The sequence below is a fragment of the Equus caballus genome, chromosome 9 (assembly GCF_041296265.1).
Source record: "Equus caballus isolate H_3958 breed thoroughbred chromosome 9, TB-T2T, whole genome shotgun sequence".
In the NCBI taxonomy this organism is placed as follows: Eukaryota; Metazoa; Chordata; class Mammalia; order Perissodactyla; family Equidae; genus Equus; species Equus caballus.
The window spans coordinates 77,888,883-77,911,629 of record NC_091692.1 but is presented as its reverse complement, the minus strand read 5'-3'; the positions used below and the strand labels follow the sequence as shown (position 1 = coordinate 77,911,629).

At 42.4% G+C, this 22,747-nt stretch overlaps 1 protein-coding gene across 16 annotated transcripts in view; it reads left to right on the top strand.

The window, feature by feature from the left end:
• The first annotated feature begins 1,036 nt into the window (after positions 1-1,036).
• The window catches only part of ENPP2 (ectonucleotide pyrophosphatase/phosphodiesterase 2), a 104,333-nt gene continuing 82,622 nt past the window's right edge, over positions 1,037-22,747 (top strand). For 8 of the 16 annotated variants that reach the window (XM_070221773.1, XM_070221770.1, XM_070221772.1 and 5 more), the window contains exon 1: positions 1,037-1,249. In XM_070221773.1, the coding sequence (XP_070077874.1) occupies positions 1,196-1,249 (54 nt within the window). In that variant the 5' untranslated portion in view covers positions 1,037-1,195. Of the gene's footprint in view, positions 1,250-2,065; positions 2,597-22,747 lie in introns of those variants that run through there. The other 8 variants (XM_070221762.1, XM_014728073.3, XM_014728071.3 and 5 more) reach the window with 4 other exon arrangements.

Genomic DNA, 22,747 nt, shown 5'->3' with positions numbered 1-22,747 from the left:
AAACTGAAAGGAAGGGGGATGGTTGATGAAAGAATATTCCAGAGGAAATGGGAAGAGAGGGATTCTAGAACACGCAGAAGGAGGGGGACCTCTGAAGTGGGAGGGAAGGAGTTGAGACTGGAGACAATTTTTCTGGTGCAGGGGTAGGAAGCAGATATCCCTCCTGATAGCCACTGTACTCTTTGCTAGGGGAGAGGAGGTCATTTGCTGAAAGCAAGCCAGCTGGGAGTGGGCTCAAGGTTCTAAAGAGGTGGGAATAATGACTCTGTATAATCGGAGACCTGGGCTGACCAGGGACACTTGTAAGGAAGACAGTGGTGCTGGGTCCGCAGCTGAGGCTGCAGACCACACACAAATGGTGGTGTCAATGGACACGGTTGTGTGATGATGTGTACCTCTAGCAGATGACTCCATCTTGGGCGGGGGGTTTGCGGAGAGATGGGGATGGCAGTGGTTGGACAAGGAAACGAAGAAACTGAGGTGGAAGGAGAGAAAGATGGAAACTGATATTAAAGTCTAGACTGGGACATAAAGGAAGGAGCTGAAAGATAACAAGCGGAAGGAATAAAGGACAATCCCTAATGAGTCAAAAGCCAGAAGTATGGTGGGAAGAAGGGAGTGAGGGACCTGGAAGGAAAGGGAGTTCCTTGTTACTCCACCGTAGGCACCGCACACCTTAAAGTACTTTAAAATATAACAATAGCTACCTTTTATTGAGTACCACTATAGGTCAGGAGAAAAGCAAAAGGTTTTACCTACATAATTTCATTTAATCCTCATAGCATAGACTATGATCCCCATTTTACTGATGACAAAACTGAGGCTTAATGAGGTTAAATATACTGCTCACATTTTTGTAGCTAGGAAGAAGAAGAAGAAATTGCATCTGTCTGACGAAGCTAATGCCCATTACTACCAAGCTAGGTTGATATATATTTTTTTCTTGTTATAAAACAACATATGACTCCTGCATCCTTTTCTTGTGAGCTGATCACCAGGGCTAGTTATATGAACCCATTCGGGACTGCAGGATGAAGTCCATATAAAGTGACACAGGAGGCTGGTCAGAGTCCAAACTCACACCTTCCTCTCGAGACACAGCCTCCCACACCCTCTGCTCCTGCCTGCAGGGACTATTTTCAGTTTGCCAAAGGCAACAGGACAGCTTTTGTACTTGGTGTTGTCTGGGTCAGCGATGCCCTCCCTCTCCTCGTCCTGGCTGACTCCTTCCAGTCCTTCCAAACTGAGCGTGAGTATTACCCGCTTTCCCCTTCTCTAAGCTGAAAAGATGAGAAGGATGCCACCTGACAGCCCAGGCGGCTCTGGAGCATCTCTGCAGACCTCCATCATAGCACGCCTCTTTGCACTAAGATTCTGGGACGCTGGCTCCTTGTTCCGGGCTCTCTTCACCATCCCACGGCCCCATCCCCTTTCATCACCTGGAAGGACCCAGAAAAATGAGAGAAAAAGGCTCTGATCATGGCTAGTGATGGAGCCTCAGGAATCCCTGGCTTGTACCCACCACCTCAGAGTGGCCGGTCTGGTTCCCATAGCATCCTCTTAGCAGCTGGTAGGGAGAGAAAAGTAGACCAAAAAAAAAAAAAAAAAGAAAAGAAAAGTAGTTCATAAATTCAAGTTATCTGTGGATATCATTACCAAAACAGCTATTCTATTAAAACAATTACTAACACTTTTACAATTCAAAAATAAAACAGTTATAGCTACTGTTACTTTATATGACTCATTATCACTATGTGTTATAATGGGTTTATGTGTTATAATTTAGTTAGTGTGGTGGGTCAGCGGGCAGGGAGATGGGTGGTTTGTGGATGCGTACTGCATGCCGATTGCAAGGACCCAGATTTCACTTTCTGGTTGGGTGATTGGGCAAATATCTTATTTTTCTGGACCTTCTTTATGTGTAAAATGGCAGTAACAGGAGAGCCTCCAGGCTTTGTTCTGGAGGCCAAATGACAGCATGATTGTGAAAAGCCCTTTGTAAACTGCAGCATGCTGTAGGAAAAAAAAATGGTGGTATTATTCCCCAGAGTGTCAGAGGAACTTAGACAATGTACCCTGCCCACGTTTAACCTGGAAATGCTAATTCAGGGAACTCATCAACAACACAGCAGGAAACTTCGGCACCAAATGCCTTTTGGAAACCGGGAAAGAATCCTACAGAATGAGGGAGAAATGGCAAATCAAACCTCACAGAGACTCTCCTTGAAAGATTACGGGATGAAAAATTAACTTGGCACTGTTGGGGGTGGGAATGTGGACGGCTGCCCCGGGTGCCCCGTCTTCAGCCTCCGGTCACTTTCCTTCCCCAAAGCCGTTTTAGTCAAAGGTCATGTGTGAGTCTTGTCAAAGGCCAGCTTCCAATGGAATCATTGTCCCCCGGGACAGCGGCCCCCTGACTACATCTGCATTGGAGAAATCCCAAAAGCAAACGGCCCAGAGCAAACAAGAGCAGCCGGGGCCGCCGTCCCGGGGCAGAGCTCACAGGTCCGCGGGCCCGCAGCAGAGGCCGTGTCTGCAGCGCCCGGCCCGGACCAGGCACCCAGACGCCCGCAGCATGACCCGCCGCGCCGATCGGGTACGGTAGGCGCCTCTCTCTTCCCGTCCTCCATTGCTTGGGCTCCCGGGTCCAAGCGGCTGTTCCGTCAGCCGAGAAACCTTGCAAAGGGCCTCCAGATTTGCCGGAAAACGGTCCCTGTTGGGCTGCGTTCCCGTGCACTCAGCTGGAGCAATTTCCAGGCGCGCAAGATGCAGAGCTTAACTCATTTCGAGTTTTCGTTGCCAGGGAATGTTTGGTTTGTAAATACGTATCTCGTTTCTGGAAAACGAGCCGGGAGAACTTGCAGAGAGGGGCCGTGGACGAACGAGTCCACCGCGGCTCGAAACTGTGCCAAGTGGGAGCCCGCTTGGGCACGGCCAGTAGTCGCAGGGTACTGTGAGCTCTGTCTTCCTGGGGCCGCGAGATGGCTCGGCGTTTTGTTTATTACCTGTTGGACAAGGGCTTTGCAAGAAGGATGGGGATTTTTAAAGCCATCTGTTTCCGTACTGCTCTCTGGGATCCTACACTTGTCTCCAAAGGAAATAGAATCATCAGGCAGATGGAGGGAGCCCCTTCCACACGGCCGGGTCCCCCCTCGCCAACTCCACAAAGGAAAGATGTTGATTGGCGTGCACAGACCGGCGCAGCCAGTCTCTCGGCCCTTTGTACTTAACTATTTGAACAAGCCTTTCAAATGGATCTGGCTAATTTTGGATAAGCGTTGAGGGAACCTGGAGTCTCAATTGAGTAGGAGTGCTTTGGATCTGGATTTAGAAAGCTCCCAGGGCAGGGTCAGAAGGGGCAGTGGGCACAGCCCGTGTTCAGGTGCAAGCGGTGGGTCAAAGGGTTCCCATTGCTGCGCTGCCACACTCTGGTTTCATTTTAACAGGTTAAGCCCAGAGCCGTTTCTCACTGATAAAGACCATGAAAACAAAAGCCTTGCTAGCGCTCAGCAGGACGGAGAGGGAAGCCGGTTCTGGCTTCTGGCGTTGTTTATGTGTTTATCACACACCCAGTTCCACAGAGGGTAGGAGGTTTTCCACACTTCAGTTCATTAGATGTTTGTAGAGCTTCTGCTCTTCTGCTCCAGCTCCCATCTTGATTTTCTCCTCCTCTTTCCCACCAAACTTCTTGAAAGAGTGGGTGACATTCACTCTCTCCGTGTCCACACTACCCAGTTATCTTTCACACTCAGTCGATTGGCATCTGCCCTCACTTTTGAGGACACACCTTGGTCACGGCCACCAAAGACTTCTTGGTCCCTAACCCAGAGAGCATGTTCAACCTTTCCCACGGTCTTCTCTGTGTCATTTTGAACTGTTGGTCATTCCTGCTCTATTTTGTTTTACTCTGTCCTGGGTTCTGTGACACCACACTTCCCTGGTTCCCTCTGACCTTTGGAGTTACTATTTAATACCTTTAAAGGTCTCTCTTTTATCAGTGTCACTGTGTCCCTCTATTCCTTGACTCTCCTTTTCATCTTGTCGTCTCCCCAGAAAATCTCATCCACTCCCATGGCATCAACCATTACATACAAATCTGGAGCCTCTCCTGATCTTTCTCCTAAATACTAACCTTTTATATAGAATGTCTCCACTTTGATGTCCCATGGAGCAACTGAAAATTAACGCATTTGAATTTGTCTTCTCTCAGGCCTGCTCCTCCTCTTCTATTCTCCACTGCTCAAATCGCATCCCAGTGGTCCAAGACAGACACAACTGAACCATCCTAGGTGGTGACTTCCTCTCTTTCGTTCATGACACCTAGTCAGTCACCAAGTCCTATCTGCTCTACGTGCTTAATACAATTCATGCACATACCTGTCTCTCCATCTCACCTGACCCTGTTTTAGTTTTAGTCAGTACCATTCCAAATTCGATTCTGGTCACAATTTCCCGTTAGTCTCATTCGAGGCCAGTACTACCCATCCCCATTTCTTTCTAAAATGAAATATGATCATGCAGATCTTTTTTTGAAAAGTCTTCAATAGACTCCTATTTTTTTCCTTTTGAGAATAATGTTGATGTATACAGGTTCTCTGTGACTTCCCTTTTACCTTTGGCTTCAGTCTCATCTCTTATCACCCCCTCTCCATATTTTATGCACATTTTTTTTTTTAAAGATTTTATTTTTTCCTTTTTCTCCCCAAAGCCCCCCGGTACATAGTTGTGTATTCTTCGTTGTGGGTTCTTCTAGTTGTGGCATGTGGGACGCCGCCTCAGCGTGGTCTGATGAGCAGTGCTATGTCCGCGCCCAGGATTCGAACTAACGAAACACTGGGCCGCCTGCAGCGGAGCGCGCGAACTTAACCACTCGGCCACGGGGCCAGCCCCTATTTTATGCACATTTTAATGCACACTTTATGCACATTGTGTGCAAATTTAGGCACAGTAAACTATTGATTGACTAAACATGACTTTCCTCCTCGTCCTTCTCTTAGCTCGGTGTCTAACTTCTAGTTTTCCTTAAAGTCTAGCTGGGAGCCACTTTCTGTTGGAAACGACCTAGACCATCTGCTCCTCATCCTCCAGGATGAGTTAGGTGGTTCTTCCATTATCCCAGAGTTTCCTTTATTCCTTATATCAGAGCATTTACTGTCCTTTATTGCAAATATCTATTTACCTGTCTGTCCATCACTGGTCTGTAAACTCCTCAAGGACAGGGATCAACTCTTTTTGTCTTAGCATCCCTAGGGCCTTTAGCCTGGACCCAATTGGGATGCTCAATGAATTTGTTTGAACTCTCGTGCAGTTTTTTTTTTTTAATTTAATTTTTTTTAAGATTTTATTTATTTTTATTTTTTTCCTTTTTCTCCCCAAAGCCCTCCGGTACATAGTTGTATATTCTTCGTTGTGGGTCCTTCTAGTTGTGGCATGTGGGACGCTGCCTCAGCATGGTTTGATGAGCAGTGCCATGTCCGCGACCAGGATTCGAACCAACGAAACACTGGGCCGCCAGCAGCGGAGCGCGCGAACTTAACCACTCAGCCACAGGGCCAGCCCCCATGTTCTGTTTTTTTATATCTTTTTTTAATTTTTTTTTTTTTTTTTTGGTGAGGAAGATTGGCCCTGAGCTAACGTCTGTTGCCAGTCTTCCTCTTTTTTTCCTCTTTTGTTCTTCCTAAAGCCCCAGTACATAGTTGCATATCCTAGTTGTAAGTCATTGTAGTTCTTCTGTGTGGGATGCTGCTACAGCATGGCTTGATGAGTGGTGTGTAGGTCCACGCCCAGGATCTGAACCAGTGAACACCAGTCCACTGAAGCGGAGCATGCGAACTTAACCACTCAGCCACAGGGCTGACCCCTTGTGCAGTTCTTTATCAGTGACTATTATGTTCAGGGATTGAGTAAGATGACAGAGAGACAATTGATAATACAATATGGTAAAGAATGAAGAATGAAAGTCAACCATGATTATCAGGAAAAGGCACAGTCTTTCACTTATTTAACAAAGGGAGGGTTTAGACTTTCTGGGTATTTGAGATAACCCCCTGTCTCCAGATCTACCAGCTCCCTCTCCAATCCTCATCTCAACTAACGGGTTTCTCCTATTTCTACCCACATCCATCCTAACTTTGCCCAAGGCCAGGAAAAGCTGCATGAAAAGCTTTTTGCAAATTTGCCTTAACTTTGCAAAGGTGAAGGAATCCTTTTCAGGCTAGAACCTGGCATGAGAAGAGGGTACTGAAGGCCACAATAGGTGGACTTCTAAGAGAGCCTTTTGATAAGCTGGTATTAAAGGCACAAGCTGGTGTCTTTTGATACCAGAAAAGGTATGCAGGGCCTCAAAGCGACCAGGAGCTAAGATCTCTAAGGGCTGCTAAGAGTGACGGAGTCTTTGGGAGACTAGAGATGAGAAAATGCAGCTTTGATATTCTAAAGAGAGAAATATGTGCATCTGAAACTCTAGACAGAGAAGTGAACAATGAGAACGTTCTATAGGGAGTTATTTAAACCACAAGTCGCTCTTGTTTGGAGCTATGGTCCTTTTGAGATTCAGATGTACATTACTCTTCTCAGAATAAATGCACAACACATGGCGCTGTTCACAAGCTTCAGGACGTTTGTTCTAGTCTACTCTTGGGCCTCCTTGAGTTGTCATGAAGCCCAGGTTAAGAGTCTCTAATCAAAGGATTAATTCATTCAATACATATTTGGGAGAGTAGGTGGTGATTAGTAGGAGCCAGCATGAGTCCAATTATGCATATTTTCTCTTTTGAGAGGCTCCCAGAGTATTGTGTGGGATTGACCATGAACTTGGAGTCACGGGACCAGGGCTCATGTCCCCGCTCTGGCACTCACCAGTTGTGTGACTTTCTCTCTGAGTGATAGTTTTATTATCTATTTAAAAAGGGTAACAGATGTTGGAAATTTTAACTAAAATAAAGTATGTGAAAGCACCTGGAACATGGTTATACTCAATTATCATTAATCAATTTGAAACCTTGATTTCAGGAAGGGCCCAGAACTTGTGATATTCTTCTAGATTAGAGGGGTCCATGTGGGCTGGATTAATGTCTAGTTGAATGCATTTATTAAAGGAGAGCTGATTAACAGATGGGTTAGCAGACGGATGTCTTTGGCGGTCTGCCGCTGGGCTCTGTCTTCATTCCTCTTTTAGTCAATATCATTGACATCCACAAAGGCATAACACACTGATCACATTTGCTAGAGAAAAGGCATAAGAATTAGGAGTCTGAAAGCTATCAATCAGTTGTAGTCTATTTTGACTTTTCATTTTTGGGAGGAATGTACAAAGATAGATATAAAATATATCATGCATGGGTCCTAAAAGCCAATTGCAAATTATTGTGTATGTGTGTGTGAGAGGCAGAGAGAGAGAGAAAGTGGCAGGGGGAGTGAGAGGTAGAGGGAGGGCGAGGAAGAGGAAGAGAGGAGGAGGAGAGAGAAAGAGGGAGAGACAGAGAGGGAAAGTTAAAGATAGAAGTCGTGGCCTCATCTAGTTAAGGTTTAGGGAGTTAGACTGACAGTAAAATCAGTAATGAGATGTTTCTTTTAGAATAATGTAGGTTTTATTAAAAGAGGTATAGAGTATGGAACATGGAAGGCAATAGTCATTCTACTCTGTATTGTGCAAACCACATTTAGAACAATTGTATCCAGTTCTGGGTGCTACACATTTACTCATTAGCATTTTTTGAGCATATGCAGTGTGCCATCACTGTGCTAGATGCTGATGATAACAGTGCTGAAAAAGACCTGCTTTCATGCAGTTCACAGTATAGCAAAGGTGCTAGAGGAAAAAGCAGGTGATTTTAATTGAATGTTATACTTGCTTTAATAGGGGAAGCTTAGGTCTCTGTGGAACCACCTAAGAAGGGGTATTTAATCCATACTTAATGGGACTAGGGTAGACTTTCTAGGAGAAGTGATGTTTAAATTAAGAATCAGAGGCTGAGTAGGGGTTATCAAGGTGCAGGTGGCGGAGGGAAGAGGGTTCCAGTCATAGGTGACAATCCCTTCAATAGGCTGAGGGCAAGAGGCTTGTTCAAGGAACTGAAAGGAGGCACCTAGAGAGAGAAGTGAGGGGATGAGAGAGTTGAGACCAGGGTGGTGGCAGGGGCTGGAACTTCGTGTTGTGGAGCTGTAATTGATCCTTAGGAGAATAGGGAACCACTGGAGATTGTAAGCAGGGCATTGTCACACTCACTTGTGTTTTGGAAAGATCATCCTGGCTGCAGAATGGACAAGTGGAGGGATGGTCAATGAGAGAGAACCACTTAGAAGGCATTGTGGTAATAGAAGCAAGAAAGGATAGTGGCCCCAACCAAGATGGTAGCAGGAAGTTAGAAGGAGTGGAACAATTCAAAAGCTAATTAGGAGATATAAAGCACATAGTGACAAACTGCAGGAAGGCTATAGGAAGGCTGGCTGCCGATCTCAAGGGCTATGATATCTGTCTACATCTTTCCCTCTCCTGCGGAAGGGAGATTAGCATGTGTTTGTCTCTGCAGATGGCAGAGCTGGGCCAAATGGGTGGGAGATGGAGGGAGGTAAATTTCAAGTCAACACAATGAAGAATTTTCTAACAGAGCTGTTCCAAGGCAATGAGTTCTTTGTCACAGAGATATTTAAACAAAAACAAAGGCTTGTTAACTGTTCTTGGAAAAGTTGAAAAGGCAGGGATAGGGGTGGCCAGACTGGAGGGCATTGACATTTCCTTTCAACCCCAAGATTCTAGGATTCTGTGTATGAAGTTCAAATATCAGCCTGGCATTTAAGGCCCACTGTGAGCCGGCCCTTTCTAGGGTGGCCATATGTCATAGTTTCCCTGTACAGTCCCAGTGCATGGCTATTGTCTCTTAGTAGCTCTTTTTTTTTTTTTTGTTTGAGGAAGATTAGCCCTGAGCTAACTGCTGCCAATCCTCCTCTTTTTGCTGAGGAAGACTGGCCCTGAGCTAACGTCCATGCCCATCTTCCTCTACTTTATATGTGGGACGCCTACCACAGCATGGCGGGCCAAGAGGTACCATGTCTGCACCTGGGATCTGAACTGGTGAACCCCGGGCCACTGAAGCAGAACATGTGCACTTAACCACTGTGCCACCAGGCCGGCCCCTCCTAGTAGCTCTTAAGAGCACCCGCTTTCACTCTCAAAAGGGCCTTAGTTGGGACAATAAATGTTATGATCATCTATCCACCTGATTTGATATTCCCACCTTGTCCCCTGGCATGTTGTTAGAAACCCTACGAACTACTCATACTGAACTATTTGTTGCTCTCAGAGCAGACCAGCATTTTGCTGCGTGTTTGTTTACTCATGTCACGTCCAATATCAGGAGTACCCTCCTCTGCACGCTCTATATACTTCATTGAGAATATACTTTTTCATCAAGGCCTAACTTAAATCAAATGCTGATATAAGCCTTTATCAAGCCTTCTTATAGCATCAGAGGTTACATCTTAGTGTTGAGTATACAATATTTTTATACTTATTTGATTTCCTTCTGTTATCTCTTAGAAGTCTAATGCTAAGATCTGTGAAAAATACAGTAACCCATACCAAACTCCTCTTGGTGGACATCAGGCTGTTTCCACTTTTTTGATATTACAAATCGTGCTATGATGACTCCCTGAGACATATGTCGATGTACCCAAATATCCATTCTGTGTGGGACATTTATAGTTTCTTAAATGGCAAGACAGTTAATGACTAAAAAAGCATATTGAGTTGTTAAGAAGGCATGAGTAACAAAAAAAGTCTAATTTTACTTTTAAAAACTTCACTCCTGTTCTACATTGGACAGTCTATTATATATAAGATTTTTTATTTATATGTGTGTTTATTCTTATTAGTCCTATAATTTAATGAAGTTATTTGACTTGGGAACGTGTTAACAATCTGTAGGCCCAATGCAGAAGTGAGAGAGAACCAATAAATACATTTCTTGAACAAAGAATTTAGTTTGAAATCTAAAAACTTCAGTCTCTGTGAGTATCAGTGTGACAAGTGTTTATTCCCAAGCTAAATATAAGGAAAAGTGGTGTCACGTATGTTATAAGATAAAGATAATTCTCTGAAAAGAGGGACACTGCTTAATGTTTTGGCGTCTGGAGAAGATACATGACCATGGCCTTAGATCCTTATTCTAAAGTAAATAATTCATCATCTGCGACACTCGACAAGCATTGTAGAGTGAAATGTTTTCATCTGAGAAGCAGGTTGTTTTTGAGAAACACTGTGAATCGGTTGGTGATTTTTTAACAAAATAAACAAAAGATGTTGTCTTGAATGGGTTGAATTGCAACCCCCCCGCCCCCCCCAATTGAAGTTCTAACCCCTAGTACTTCAGAATGTGACCATATCTGGAGATAAGATCTGTATTGACCAGGGTTCTCCAGAGAAACAGAATAGAGAGAGAGAGATTTATTATAGGAATTGGCTCAGGTGATTATGGACGCCGAGAAGTTCCATAGTCTGTTATCTGCAAGCTGGAGAACCGGGACAACTGGTGGCATAAGTCAGTTCAAGTCCAAAGAGTTGGGGCAACTCACAGCTGATGATGTAAGTCACGGTCTGAGTCCACAGGCCTGGGAACTAGGAGCGCCGATGTATGAGGGCAGAAGTTGGATGTCCCCGCGCAGGCAAAAAGAGCGGATTCTCCCTTCCTCCACCTTTGTGTTCGGTTCAGGCCCTCAGTGGATTGGATGATGCTCACTAGCATTGGTGAGGGTGGTCTTCTTTACTCAACAGATTCAAATGCTAATCTCTTCCAGAAACACCCTCACAGACACAGTCAGAAATGTTTTACCAGCCATTGGGGCATCCCTTAGCCCAATCAAATCGACACATAAAATTAACCATCACAGGGCCTTTACGAGGTATTCAAAACAAGGTGAGGTCATCAGGGTGGGCCCTAATCCAATATGACCTGTGTCCTTATGAAAAGGGGAAATTTGACACAGAGACACACACACGGAGGGAAGATGATGGGAAGGGACACAGGGAGAAGATGGCCATCTGTAAAGCCGAGAAGAGAGACCTGGAACAAAGCCTTCTCTCACAGCCCTCAGGGAACCAACTCTGCCGACCCCTTGATTTTGGACTTCAAGCCTCCAGCATGGTGAGACAACAGATTTCTGTTTTTAAGCCATCCAGTCTGTGCTACTTTGTTATGGCTTAATGCAGGTTGAAATTAACACAGATTTCATGAGAGTGTAATTCCCTTAGCACGGTTTCACTCAATACAATATTATTCTGCTCCCCAGTCACCAGAGATTCTGCTATTGTTCCTAGGAATGATAGATGGCAGTGTATTGCTGTTTCACAGTCAGCAAAGCATTTTCATATGCATTGTCTCCTTTGACCCTGACCAAAGCATGAGATGGGATTTTTATATCTCTGTTTTAGGGATAGGAAACAGAGGTTTAGAGAGACAAAGTGAATTATACAAGATTGCACAACTTGCAAAAGGTAGAGCTGAAACTCAAGCCTGGGCCTTTTGATACTAAATACTGTATTACTTAAATTCATCAGAACATGATGCCTTTCACTTTCATGAACATGTCAAATATCGTCTTCCTTCTTTAAAGTTTGAAAAGATGAGTTGTGGCGTGCTGAGCCAGACTTCTCTTTTTTCTCTAAATCCCCTGAGAATGATTTTATAATCCTACTTGTTGGAGGATATCTGATGCCTGAAGGCACCTACTCCACCCACATCTTCATTATCAAATATTTATCAAGAATTTAGGCGCCTGTGTTTACGTGCACAGAATATTTCTTCTCCACTCAGAAGCTTTGTTTACTGGCAAAATGGGCTTTCTCAGTACACAGTTTGAATCCTGACAAATCCAACTGCAAAACTTTGGACGTGCTGGATATAATTGAGTTTTTCCATCATTAATACAACTCAGATATTAATTCAACAGAGTGATGCGAGGGGTGCCTAACATTTTCCAGGAAGCTGCTTGACTTAAATCAGCAGGAACAAATGCAAGATTATTGCACGTTTTCCTTGGGTGACCTAAGCTTGTTCTTGGCACCAGTGAGCACAGAGCACTGGTTGTCTCATAGCGTTTCAGTGGCTTCTACCCAGGGGACTTATTAGTTTTGAACCTTGGGGATAATTCCATAAGAATGCAATTTTGTTCCTCCCTGAAAGAACAAAATGTTGCTTGTGTTGGGTTATTCCTGTTATGCGATAAAACCAATGGTTCCCAAATTGTGGAATCGGGGGTCTACAGGTAGGGTTGTCAGATTTAGGAAAAAACAAATAAAACAAAACAAAACAGATGACAACAGCAACAACAAAAACCCAGGATGCCCCAGTTAAATTTCAATTTCAAATAAATAACTACTTTTTTAGTATAAATATGTCCCAAATATTGAAAATACTAAAAAAGTATTGTCTCTGGTAACCCTACCTATCAGGTAATATTGGGGGTAAAGTGTTGATAATTTTTCAATATTTCAAGTCTATGAAAATAATGCACTTACCCAAATAAGGCTTCAGAGATTCCTGACAATGTTAAATTTCCTTGGTTTTGGTTGCTGTTTTTTTGACCCAACTTGAAAGCACTGGTCATCTCATGCTGAAACCATAATTATACTACCATTTTTGATGACTTGTATTCTAGGGAGCCTGCAGAGCACATACATTATCTCATGTAATCCTCAAAACCAGGGGTTGGCAAACTACAGCCTCCAGGCCAAATCTGGTTGTCGTCTGTTCTTGTAAATAACATTTTATTGGAACACAGCTACCCCCATTTTTTTCCATATAGTCTGTGGCTACTTTTACGCTACAACAGCAAGTTGAGTAGTTGTGGTGATGGGGATCATTGTGTGGCCTGTGAGACCTAAAATATTTATTTTCTGGTCCCTTACAGAAAAAGCTTGCCTATATCTGCTCAAAGCTACTCTTTGAAGGAGTTACTGTTATTCCTATTTTTAGGATAAAAAAATGAAGGCCTGAAGAGGTAAAGTAATTTGGGCAAGGTCTCGCAGCTCTTGGAATTCAAACCAAGGTCTGTTGAATTCCAGCTTCTGTTCCTATCACACCTGATCTGATGGCTGACTGTCAATTACATTTGTCCTAAATGGGTTTAACAATGACGAAAGTGATTTGTTAGTCCTTATTAAATATCATCCATCTCAAAGACAAGGCAGACGGGATGGTACAAGGGTTAAGGGCCCAGGCTCTGGAGCCACAGTTTAAGCCTTTACCTTAAGCCTTAAAGCTTTACCACTTAATTTCTCTGCACTTCTGTTTCTACCTCCATAAATTACAGATGACAACAGTACCTATATGCATGATTGTTACTGGGGTTAAGTGAGATGGTGTCTAAAAAGACATTAGAAGAACACCTGACGTGTGGTCCACAAGACATTTGTTATTTTTATTTCAAATAAGTATTATTTCTTGGCAGAGATAAGATAAAAGAGTTTGGAAAGGTTGGGAGCATCTCCCCTGGTTGATTGACAGGCCACCTAACTGGGAAGCTCACAGAGCACAGTGGCCCCTGCCTGTCGGAGAACAGAAGAGACACTTCTCCAGCTTCTTTATAAGAGATGTCTCTGGCTTCAGCACATCTTTTAGTCCTTCGCTGGACACGTTTACCTTCCGAAGGCATGTTGTGAGATGTTACAGATGTTCATCCAATGCTTGCTGAACCCTAAACCCTTATTACTATTACCCCTGATGTGTACAGTCCTAATATCCCCTCCCAGTGGCTCCAAATTGACTAAAAGTGTAGTCAGGCTGCCAGAGAATGACCTTCCTAAATAACACAACACAAACAATTTTCCTCAGAAACACCTCAATCTATAATTTGATCTTTAGGCAAAATTGAGAAAAAAAAAATCAGTTTTTACCGGTCCTCTTCATCCTCCAAAGCATATTTTGTGTATGGAATCACTAGGAATAAAATCTGTATGGAGAGCATATTAAGCATATTAGAATAGCCTTGGTCTTTTGAGGAGATCAAGAGATAAAGTTGTTCCCTGAGAGGGATGGGAGTGGAAGGCTTGAAAAGACTGGAAAAATTTTCGACATTGTATACAAACAATTCAATGGCTAGTCAACATAAAGTAATCAAGGACACAGCTGAGACTCCTGCTGGCTTTGCTAAAGTGAAGCGGGATGAATGTGTGTGGACATCATCAGCAGGGTTTTGTAATTTTCCCAGCATGCCTCAGGTGCATGGGAATAGAAACAAGAAAGTGACATTATTTTCCTAGGGTCGAGGCTTAGCCCTCCCCTAGGGTCTAGAGAATTCTTGAGAACTCTGGCCTTGGGGGCCAGGCTGGGGAGGGATGGAGGGAGAAGGTCGCAGCAACCCTGCTGCCATTTTACAGAGTAAAGCTGCACGACAGTTGCTTGGTCCCTTTTCTCCTCTGTCTCAATCCACCACACTCTGCTTACGTTTTCCTTCCTCTGTCTTCACCACCCTCTTCCTTCATTAATTTATTCAACAACATTGAATGTCTCTGTGTGCCAGGTACTGTGCTGGGCTCTGGGGATCAAAGGGAAGGGCCATGGACTTGGTCTCTAACCCCATGGAGCTTTTAGTCCACTGGGAGAGGCATACATGCCAGGAGTTAGAGTAAGATTGCAAGGCGTAAAGGTGGGGGGAGAAGGAGAACAATGAGCTGGAGGGGGCAGTGTGGTCAGAGACGGCCTCTCTCTGAGCTGAGAACCAAAGGCTCAATGCCAGCAGAGAAGTCTGATGAGTTTGTTTCCAAACTCAGCCAGATAGTAAGTGGGAGCACTGAAATTTGAACCTAGGTTTGCCTGACTCTAAGAACTGTTACTTTTCACTAAATCTTAAGCAAAAAAGAATTATACTTGCTCTCAGAATGTTTACATTTAGCTGTGTTGTACTCCCTGAAACAACTTGAACAACAATAAGGAGGAAAAAACCATTCGTTCGTTCACCCATTTGAGTCATTTGCTAGGGGTTAGCTGCAATGTGCTCTAAGTGCGAAGCGCAGCTGTGAGCACCAGTGCTGAGGAAGGCTGAGAAAAGCATTGTTAGACTGGAGTCGGGGCAGTGCAGCAAGAGTCCGCACGCTCTTCCAGTCCGTCACAATGCCCCCTTTACTCCATAGGATTATGGCCCTCATTAAAATGCAGGGCGTGTGCATCTCACTTGTTTATTCCTTTCATTCCTAGACAAACACAAGTTTAATAAAGAGGCAAACAAATTTGTCCAGGTCACGAGTCCACTTGGGAATGTGGGTCTTTTGGGGAGGTTAGGCGGATGCTAGCAGGTTGCCACTGCATCACGAACTCTGAATGTCATTCGGCACTCTGGCGTTCAAGAGTAATATGGGCCGCAATGCTAATTACACACTGCAACCCACTGCCAAGGGAGGCTGGGAAGGTCTGAAAATTAGAGTTTGGTAGCCATCGTTCTTGAGTGTTGAGATTTCTATCTGTCTGGGGAATGCAGCCGGTCCAGATGCAGAAAGTTCAACACTTTCTATGCCAGATGTTGTAAAACTTTCAGGAGATGGTGAACATGCAATTCCTGTCCCCAAGGAACTTTCAGTCTAGTAAGAAGAATCTCCAGTGGAACAAACTCAACAGAGGAGGCAAAGTATGTTGGAAAGATCAAGGACTTTGAACCACTCACATGGATTTAAATCCTTTCCCCACTGCTTGCCGTGTAGCCTTGAGCAAATTATTTTATCTTTCTGAGTCTTGGTTTCTTCACTCATAAAATGGGATTATATAACTGCTTCATGCAATTATATAACTATCTTAATAGATGCTAACTATTATGATCATTGGTACTGTATTTATTATTGTTATTATCAGAATATGGAAAATTCCTGTTCTAACACTGATGGGTGACTTTGGGCAAATTACTCAAACTCATCATCTGTAAAATAGGCTATTCCTAACTGCCTTATTTGTGTTCAAGAGCTTGGTTCAAGAGCTAATTGCATTCTCTTATCACTCTCATCACCCTGTTTTATTCTTTACTTATAGTTCTTATCACTAATGATATGTTTGTATATTTTATGTCTTTTTCTGTCCAATAAAATGTAAGCTCCACGAGCAGGCATTTGGATTCATTTGTTAGTTGCTGGTGTCTTTTGTGCCTAAAACAGTGCCTGAAACACAATGAGTTCTCAATAAAATATTTGCTACATAAATGGAGGAATGAGCAAGTGAATGAATGCTAAATCTTATGTTAAATGTTTAGCAAGTGGTAAGCTCCCAGCACATGCTAGCTGTTACTGTGCTTACTGTTGTTATTATGTTGAAAATATGGTGCATGCTGTGAGAGGAACCAATATAGAAAGATTGCTCCTGGCTCCATCAGGCGGTGATCTTTGTTCTTAGCACTGACATCGCATCAACTATGTTAGAGTTGGATGAAACAACTGGGTCATTGTTAATAGTAAGGTCACATGAGATTAATTGCAAAAATGAGTTTCAGAATTTTTATCAATTCTCAGGCAGAAGTGGAAACAGCTGCAGAAAGGAAGGGACGACTGGGAAAAGGAGAAAATAGCATCTTTTGCAAAATATTTTGTCACACGAGGCCATAGGCTACAAGTTTGTGACTGAGACTTACCTAGCCCCCAACCTAGAGGCATACAAATTGGCTGCATTGGTCAGATGACATAAAATAAGTACCTTGGTACAATGGCTCTAATTTCCAGTTGGTGCCAAAGTGAAAAACTGTCCTTTACAGAATCTGTTCTGTTTCTGGACTGTTAAAGGCACTAGGAAAAAAACCTCGACTGCCCTCGAAATGTGAGATTGGAGGAATTTCTTTCAAAAATAGTAACATTAAATGTACCATAGTATGGTGGACTATAGCAAGGAATACTTAGAAGATGGACTCTGGCTAGACAGATCTAGTTTGAATTTGTGTGAACTTGAGCAAGTTATTTAAACTTCCATAAGCCCCCGTCAAAAAGAGAAACAATATGTACTTTGCAAGATAGTGGAGAGAATTCAGTGAGATAGTTTCTATGCAATGTCTGGCATATTCGAAGTGATCAATACATGTTAGCTGTTGTTATTAACAATTAACACTGCATGAATTATTTTACTTAATCCCCACCACTCTTTGAGGAAGACAGTGGGATTATTCCCATTTTACATATGAGGAAATGGGGGTTTAGAGCAGTTTCCTGACTCAGTCAAGGCCACATAGCTGGTGAGCATCCGAGCTGTGGCTCTAAGCCAAGCCCGAAAGCCCAGGATTTTTGCTAATTAACAAGTTGTATAACATCTCTCATAAGAGCAACAGAAGCTTAATGGGACAACATAAGGTCCAGAACTTCTGCATTCTCTTGCATAACACTCTACTGGCAAGCTGAAGTCATTAGTTTTCCACTTTGCAGTGGCCCTCTGTTTGCGAAGGATTACCGTTCTCTACCTATAGGGCTGGGAGAGGCCATATAAGGTCAGCTCGTCTTATGCCTGTCTTCTAGATCTGCCCAGAGGTATATTGCTTCCTCTCTAGGTTAAGTCCATCAAATGATTTTGTGGAAGGTGTTTCTTTCTCCTTTTCTTAGCCTAGCCCTGACAAGTATTCCCTTTCATTGGCATAAATTAAATCACACGTCCAATTATATCTCTATCTGTACCTATCTATATCTGTGTTTCCTTCAGGACATGAAATAGTAAGAAGAAGGTGTGTATAAGGTTCCTTACAATTCCTTTAGATTTATTTAGGAAAAAAAATTCTGGTTATTTAATTTAATCTGAGTAACTCTTTGCTGGTCATTACAGAGAGAGAACTCAGCTCTCTAAGAGAGTTTTAAGAAGAGAGAAAAACAATAAATACTTAGAGTTAGAAAGGACCTTAGACGTTGTATAGGCAATCTTCCTCTGAATTTAGATACTTTATAAGAATTTCTGACTAACTTCACCCAGCCTTTTCTTGAATGGTGACTGTGAGTTCATTTTTTGTGAGAGAATTCTGGCAGCACTGATTGCTGGAAGTTCTTATGAGATGCAACATGCTTCTCTGTAATTTCTAGTTTGGCTGGAGGAAGTACACAAAATAAAACTCGTATACCTCATATTGCCCTTTGAATATTTAAGGAAGACAACCACATCCACTTTCTCCCATCACGCACGCAGAGCACCCAGGCTGCACACTCACAGCTTCCTTAACCATTGGCCATAAGGGAGCTCATTAAATATCCGTTCTCTAAACACCAGTCAGAGTGAGCCTTTTGAAACATAAATTGGATCATGCCACTGCCTGGCTCAAATCCCTCCAGTAGCTTCTCATCACACCCACAATGAAACACAGAGGCTGTACTATGATCTTGGAGGTCTTACATGAACCAGCGCCCAGTTGCCTCTTTGACATCATTTGCTGTTGTGCCCCTCCACCTCTCGCTCCACTCCAGCCACACTGGCCTTCCTGAGCACACCGGGCTAGTCCTACCTCAGGGCCTTCCCACTTGTTTTTCTTTCTGAGAAACACCTGGTTCTTCCCTCTTTCCATCCAGATTTTTGTTCAGATGTCGTCTCTCCTACAAGAACTTCATTGTCATCCAATCGAAAATAGCTCCTCCCATTGCTCTCTGTTCTCTTGCTCTCCTTTTGTTTTCCTTATCATTTCTCAACTACCAGACTTTATATTTCTTCTCCCACTAGAATGTAGGGTCCCTGGGGCAGAGGCTTTGTTCTGGTCATTTTGCATCTCCAATGCTTGCTACATATTAGATGCTCAGTAGAAGCTGGTTGAATAAATAAACCAATGACTGAGTGAATTAATGAATAGACTGGATAATATGGACTCCTCATTATCCTGGTCATGCCTCTCTCAATGGCATCTAGTATTATAGTGACCTCCTAAAGTGAGACATCCAGAAGTGAACACAGTCCAGATGGAGTCCAGGCAGTGCCAGGCTCAGCTGAACTTTTCTCTCCCAGACCTGGGCAGTAGTCATTTATTAAAGGAGCCCAAGATAAAATGAGGTCATTTAGAATTGTGGTCAAGCATGGGCTCCTATGAATTTGCAAGTAACAAAAACTCTCAGGTTTCTTTTTAAAAAATTGTTGTCAATTCTGGTCTCTCCTAGTGTGAAATTGTATAAGTCAATTTTGTATTCTATTTAAAGAGTGTTATCCCAGATAGATTGATCTGGCTCTCTCTCTATTTTTTTAAAACTCTTGATTTCAACTTGTCAAGATATTTTTGAGTTTTGATTCAGGCCATGGTACATAGTACATGGCAGATGACTGTCACTAGAATGTTGGGTTCAAGAACATATCCCATATCTAAGATTCAAGAATCAGGAAGCTACCATCTCTGTCACTCCCACAGATGTCTTCTAGTGCTTAAGATGTTGGAGAATGGACACTGAAATAATGTGCAGAAGACCTCCCATTTCCAAATCTTGTTAGCACAGAGAAACAATGAAAAGGGACAGGAAGATGAATCCTGTCTCAATTTTGCTGTCCACATCTCATGTACATAATCTCAGAAGCATAATTGGCAGAGTCTATAACCTGTACCTATAACTCATCCCACAAAAAATCTTCAAGACAGGAGGGCTCCCTGGAAGTGGGGTGGAATAGAGATTGAGTAAGCCAATTCTCAGTATCCTCCACACATAGCCATTGTATATTTTTGTTCTAACTCATCACAGTGTGTTAATAAACTGTTGACTTCCACATCTCCCAATTAAAGCATGCTTGTTATCTCAATATCGCTGATATTAAGTAGGACTTGGCACAGAGTAAGCTTTCAACAAGCATTAGCTTATATTGTAGTTAATGCTTACTAAATCTGCATTGAACTAGTATTATATGAATTTGTAAAACTCTGGTGTTCCAAAGTTTAGGGTAATTGTCTCACAATGACCAGCATTCTCTTTGATCTCTTAGGAACTTTGAAATGACGTGGTAATGACGCCCACGGGTTCTGGTCACTTCCTCATTGCCAACCAGTTCATCTTTTTTTGAGTTAGAACAAGGTCAGCCTAAAATAGAAGTTAATATGTGGCTTCTGATATGTTCTGGATTGGGAAACATGGTCAAGTATCAAGACTTATCAGATTCTCTGCTTTTAATAGACTCAGGTTTCTTCCAGCAAATAGTTGAAATTCTGATTCCTTTTAGATCCTGTCAGTTTTTTAACCCTCATTGGGAAATCATGGGGAAAAGAAGACTCCCACTTAACAAGTACTTGAACTTGGGCAAGTTGCCTGACATATTTGAGCTTGTTTTCTCATATACCGACAATGATAATACTGTAAAGCGTTTTATGAAGATTAAATAAGACAATACATGTAAATGTCTGTAGTATGTTACCTGGTGAAGAGCAGGCACTTACTAAATACTAGCTACCACTTATGTAATGTCTGCTGCGTGCCAGGTATGGCACCACTCACATATACTGGCTTTTCCCTTTCCTTTCACCCTGCCTGTCACACGAGCTGTCTGGATCTCCCAGTCAGAGGTACTTTAGCTCTGTGACCCTGCTTGTGAGCAGCCCTTAAGTGTTATTGATTGCAAAATGGGAAGAGTGAGCGAAACTTGATTCTTCTAATGCATAGGGCTGTTTTTTTTTTTTTTTTTTAAGAAGTTTTCTTCAAATGTAAGGCATTGTTCTTTTTTTAAATTGAGGTATAATGGACATATAACATTATATTAGTCTCAGGTGTACAACGGTGATTCAATATTTGTGTATGTTGCGAAATGATCACCACAATAAGTCTCGTTAACATCTGTTACCATACATAGTTACAGAATTTTTTTCTTGTGATGAGAACTTTTAAGATCTACTCTCTCAGCAACTTTCTGATGTGCAACACAGTATTATTAACTATAGTCACCATGCTGTACATTACATCCCCACGACTTATTTATTTTATATTTGGAAGTTTGTACCTTTTGACCACCTTCACCTATTTCATGCACCCCCCCACCCCCACCCCCAGCCTCTGACAACCACCCATCTGTTCTCTGTATCTATGAGCTCAGGCATTTTTTTCTTTTTTTAAATTCCATGGATAAGTGAGATCATAGGGTCTTTGTCTTTCTCTGTCTGACTTATTTCACTTAGCATAATGCCCTCAGGGGCCATCCTTGCTGTTCCAGGGTATTGTTCTTAAATTCCCACAACTGTCCCACAAACTCTGACTACAGTTTGTTGCCATTAAGATTCAAACCCCTTGTGATCTGTAGGCGAGAACTGGCTTCTCTTCTTAGGCTATTTGATTTGAAAGTAAAATGAAACAGGAAACCCGATGAAGGTGGTATGGCAGAGGGCCTGAAACGCTCTGAGAGAGTCCCAGGAAATCCTCCTATTTTTAGGAATGTGGAGGGCTTCATCACCCACAGGGGCTGGTTAAAATAGGTCCACACCACCGCTCAAACACTTCAGTCCTCCTGTTAATTATCAGGTTTGGAGGGTAACTGAGGTGACTCTGGAGACAGCTCTGAGGGCCCAGAACTGAGAGTTGAAGGTGAAGGTTAATATTCCTTTTCTCTGGATCCAGATACTTTGGAATTTCTCCACAGCAGGGATAATCTCACTAGCTCTTTTTTTTAGCAGCGTTTTTTGATATATAATTCCCAAACCGTAAAATCCACCCTGTACACTGTACCTTTCAGTGGTTTTGAATGCATTCACAGAGACATGCAAACATCACCACTAGGTAATTTTAGAACATTTTCGTTACCCCAGAACAAACTTCATAGCCAGAAGCAGTCACTCCCCCATCACCTGACAACCACTAATCTACTTCCTTTCTCAATGGATTTGCCTATTTCAGATGTTTCCTATAAATGGAATCACACAATATGTGGCCTTTGTGCCTGGCTTTTTTTCACTTAGCATGATGTTTTCAAGGTTCATTCAAGTTATAGCATTTATCAGGACTTCATTCCTTTTTATTGCTGAATAATATTTCATTGTATGAATATACTTCATTTTGTTTATCCATCCATCAGTTGATAATTCTGCTATGAACATTTGTGTACAGGGTTTTGTGTGGATGTGTGTTTTCAGTTCTCCTGGGTATATACCTAGAAGTGGAATTGCTGGGTCATATAGCAACTCTATGCTTAACACTTTGAGGAACTGCCAAACTGTTTTCCAAAGTAGTTGCAACATTTTACAATCCTACCAATAATACAAGAGGGTTCCAGTTTTTCCACGTCCTTTTCTAACACGCATTATTGTCTGTCTTTTTAATTTTAGCCATCCTAGTGGATGTGAAGTAGTATGTCATTGTAGTTTTGATTTGCATTTCCCTAATGACTAATGACGTTGAGCATCTTTTCATGTACTTATTGCCATTTATATATCTTCTTTCAAGAAATGTCTATTCCAATCCTTTGATCATCTAAAAAATTGGATTATATGTCTTTTTGTTGTTGAGTTGTAAGAGTTCTTTATATATTCTAGATACTAGACCCTTATCAGATATATGATTTGCAAATATTTTCTCCCATTCCATGCATCATCTTTTCACTTTCTTGCCATCTTGGCAATAATGTCTTCCAATCCATGAACATGAATGTCTTCTCACTTATTTTGGTCTTCTATAATATATTTCAATGATGCTGTTTAGTTTTCAGTGTACAAGTCTCACACTTCTTTTGTTAAATCTATTCCTAAGTATTTCAGACTTTTTGATACTATTGTAAATGCAGCTGTTTTCCTAATTTCATTTTAGGTTGTCCTTGCTACTGTATAGAAATATAACTGATTTTTTATGTTTATCTTTTATCATGCA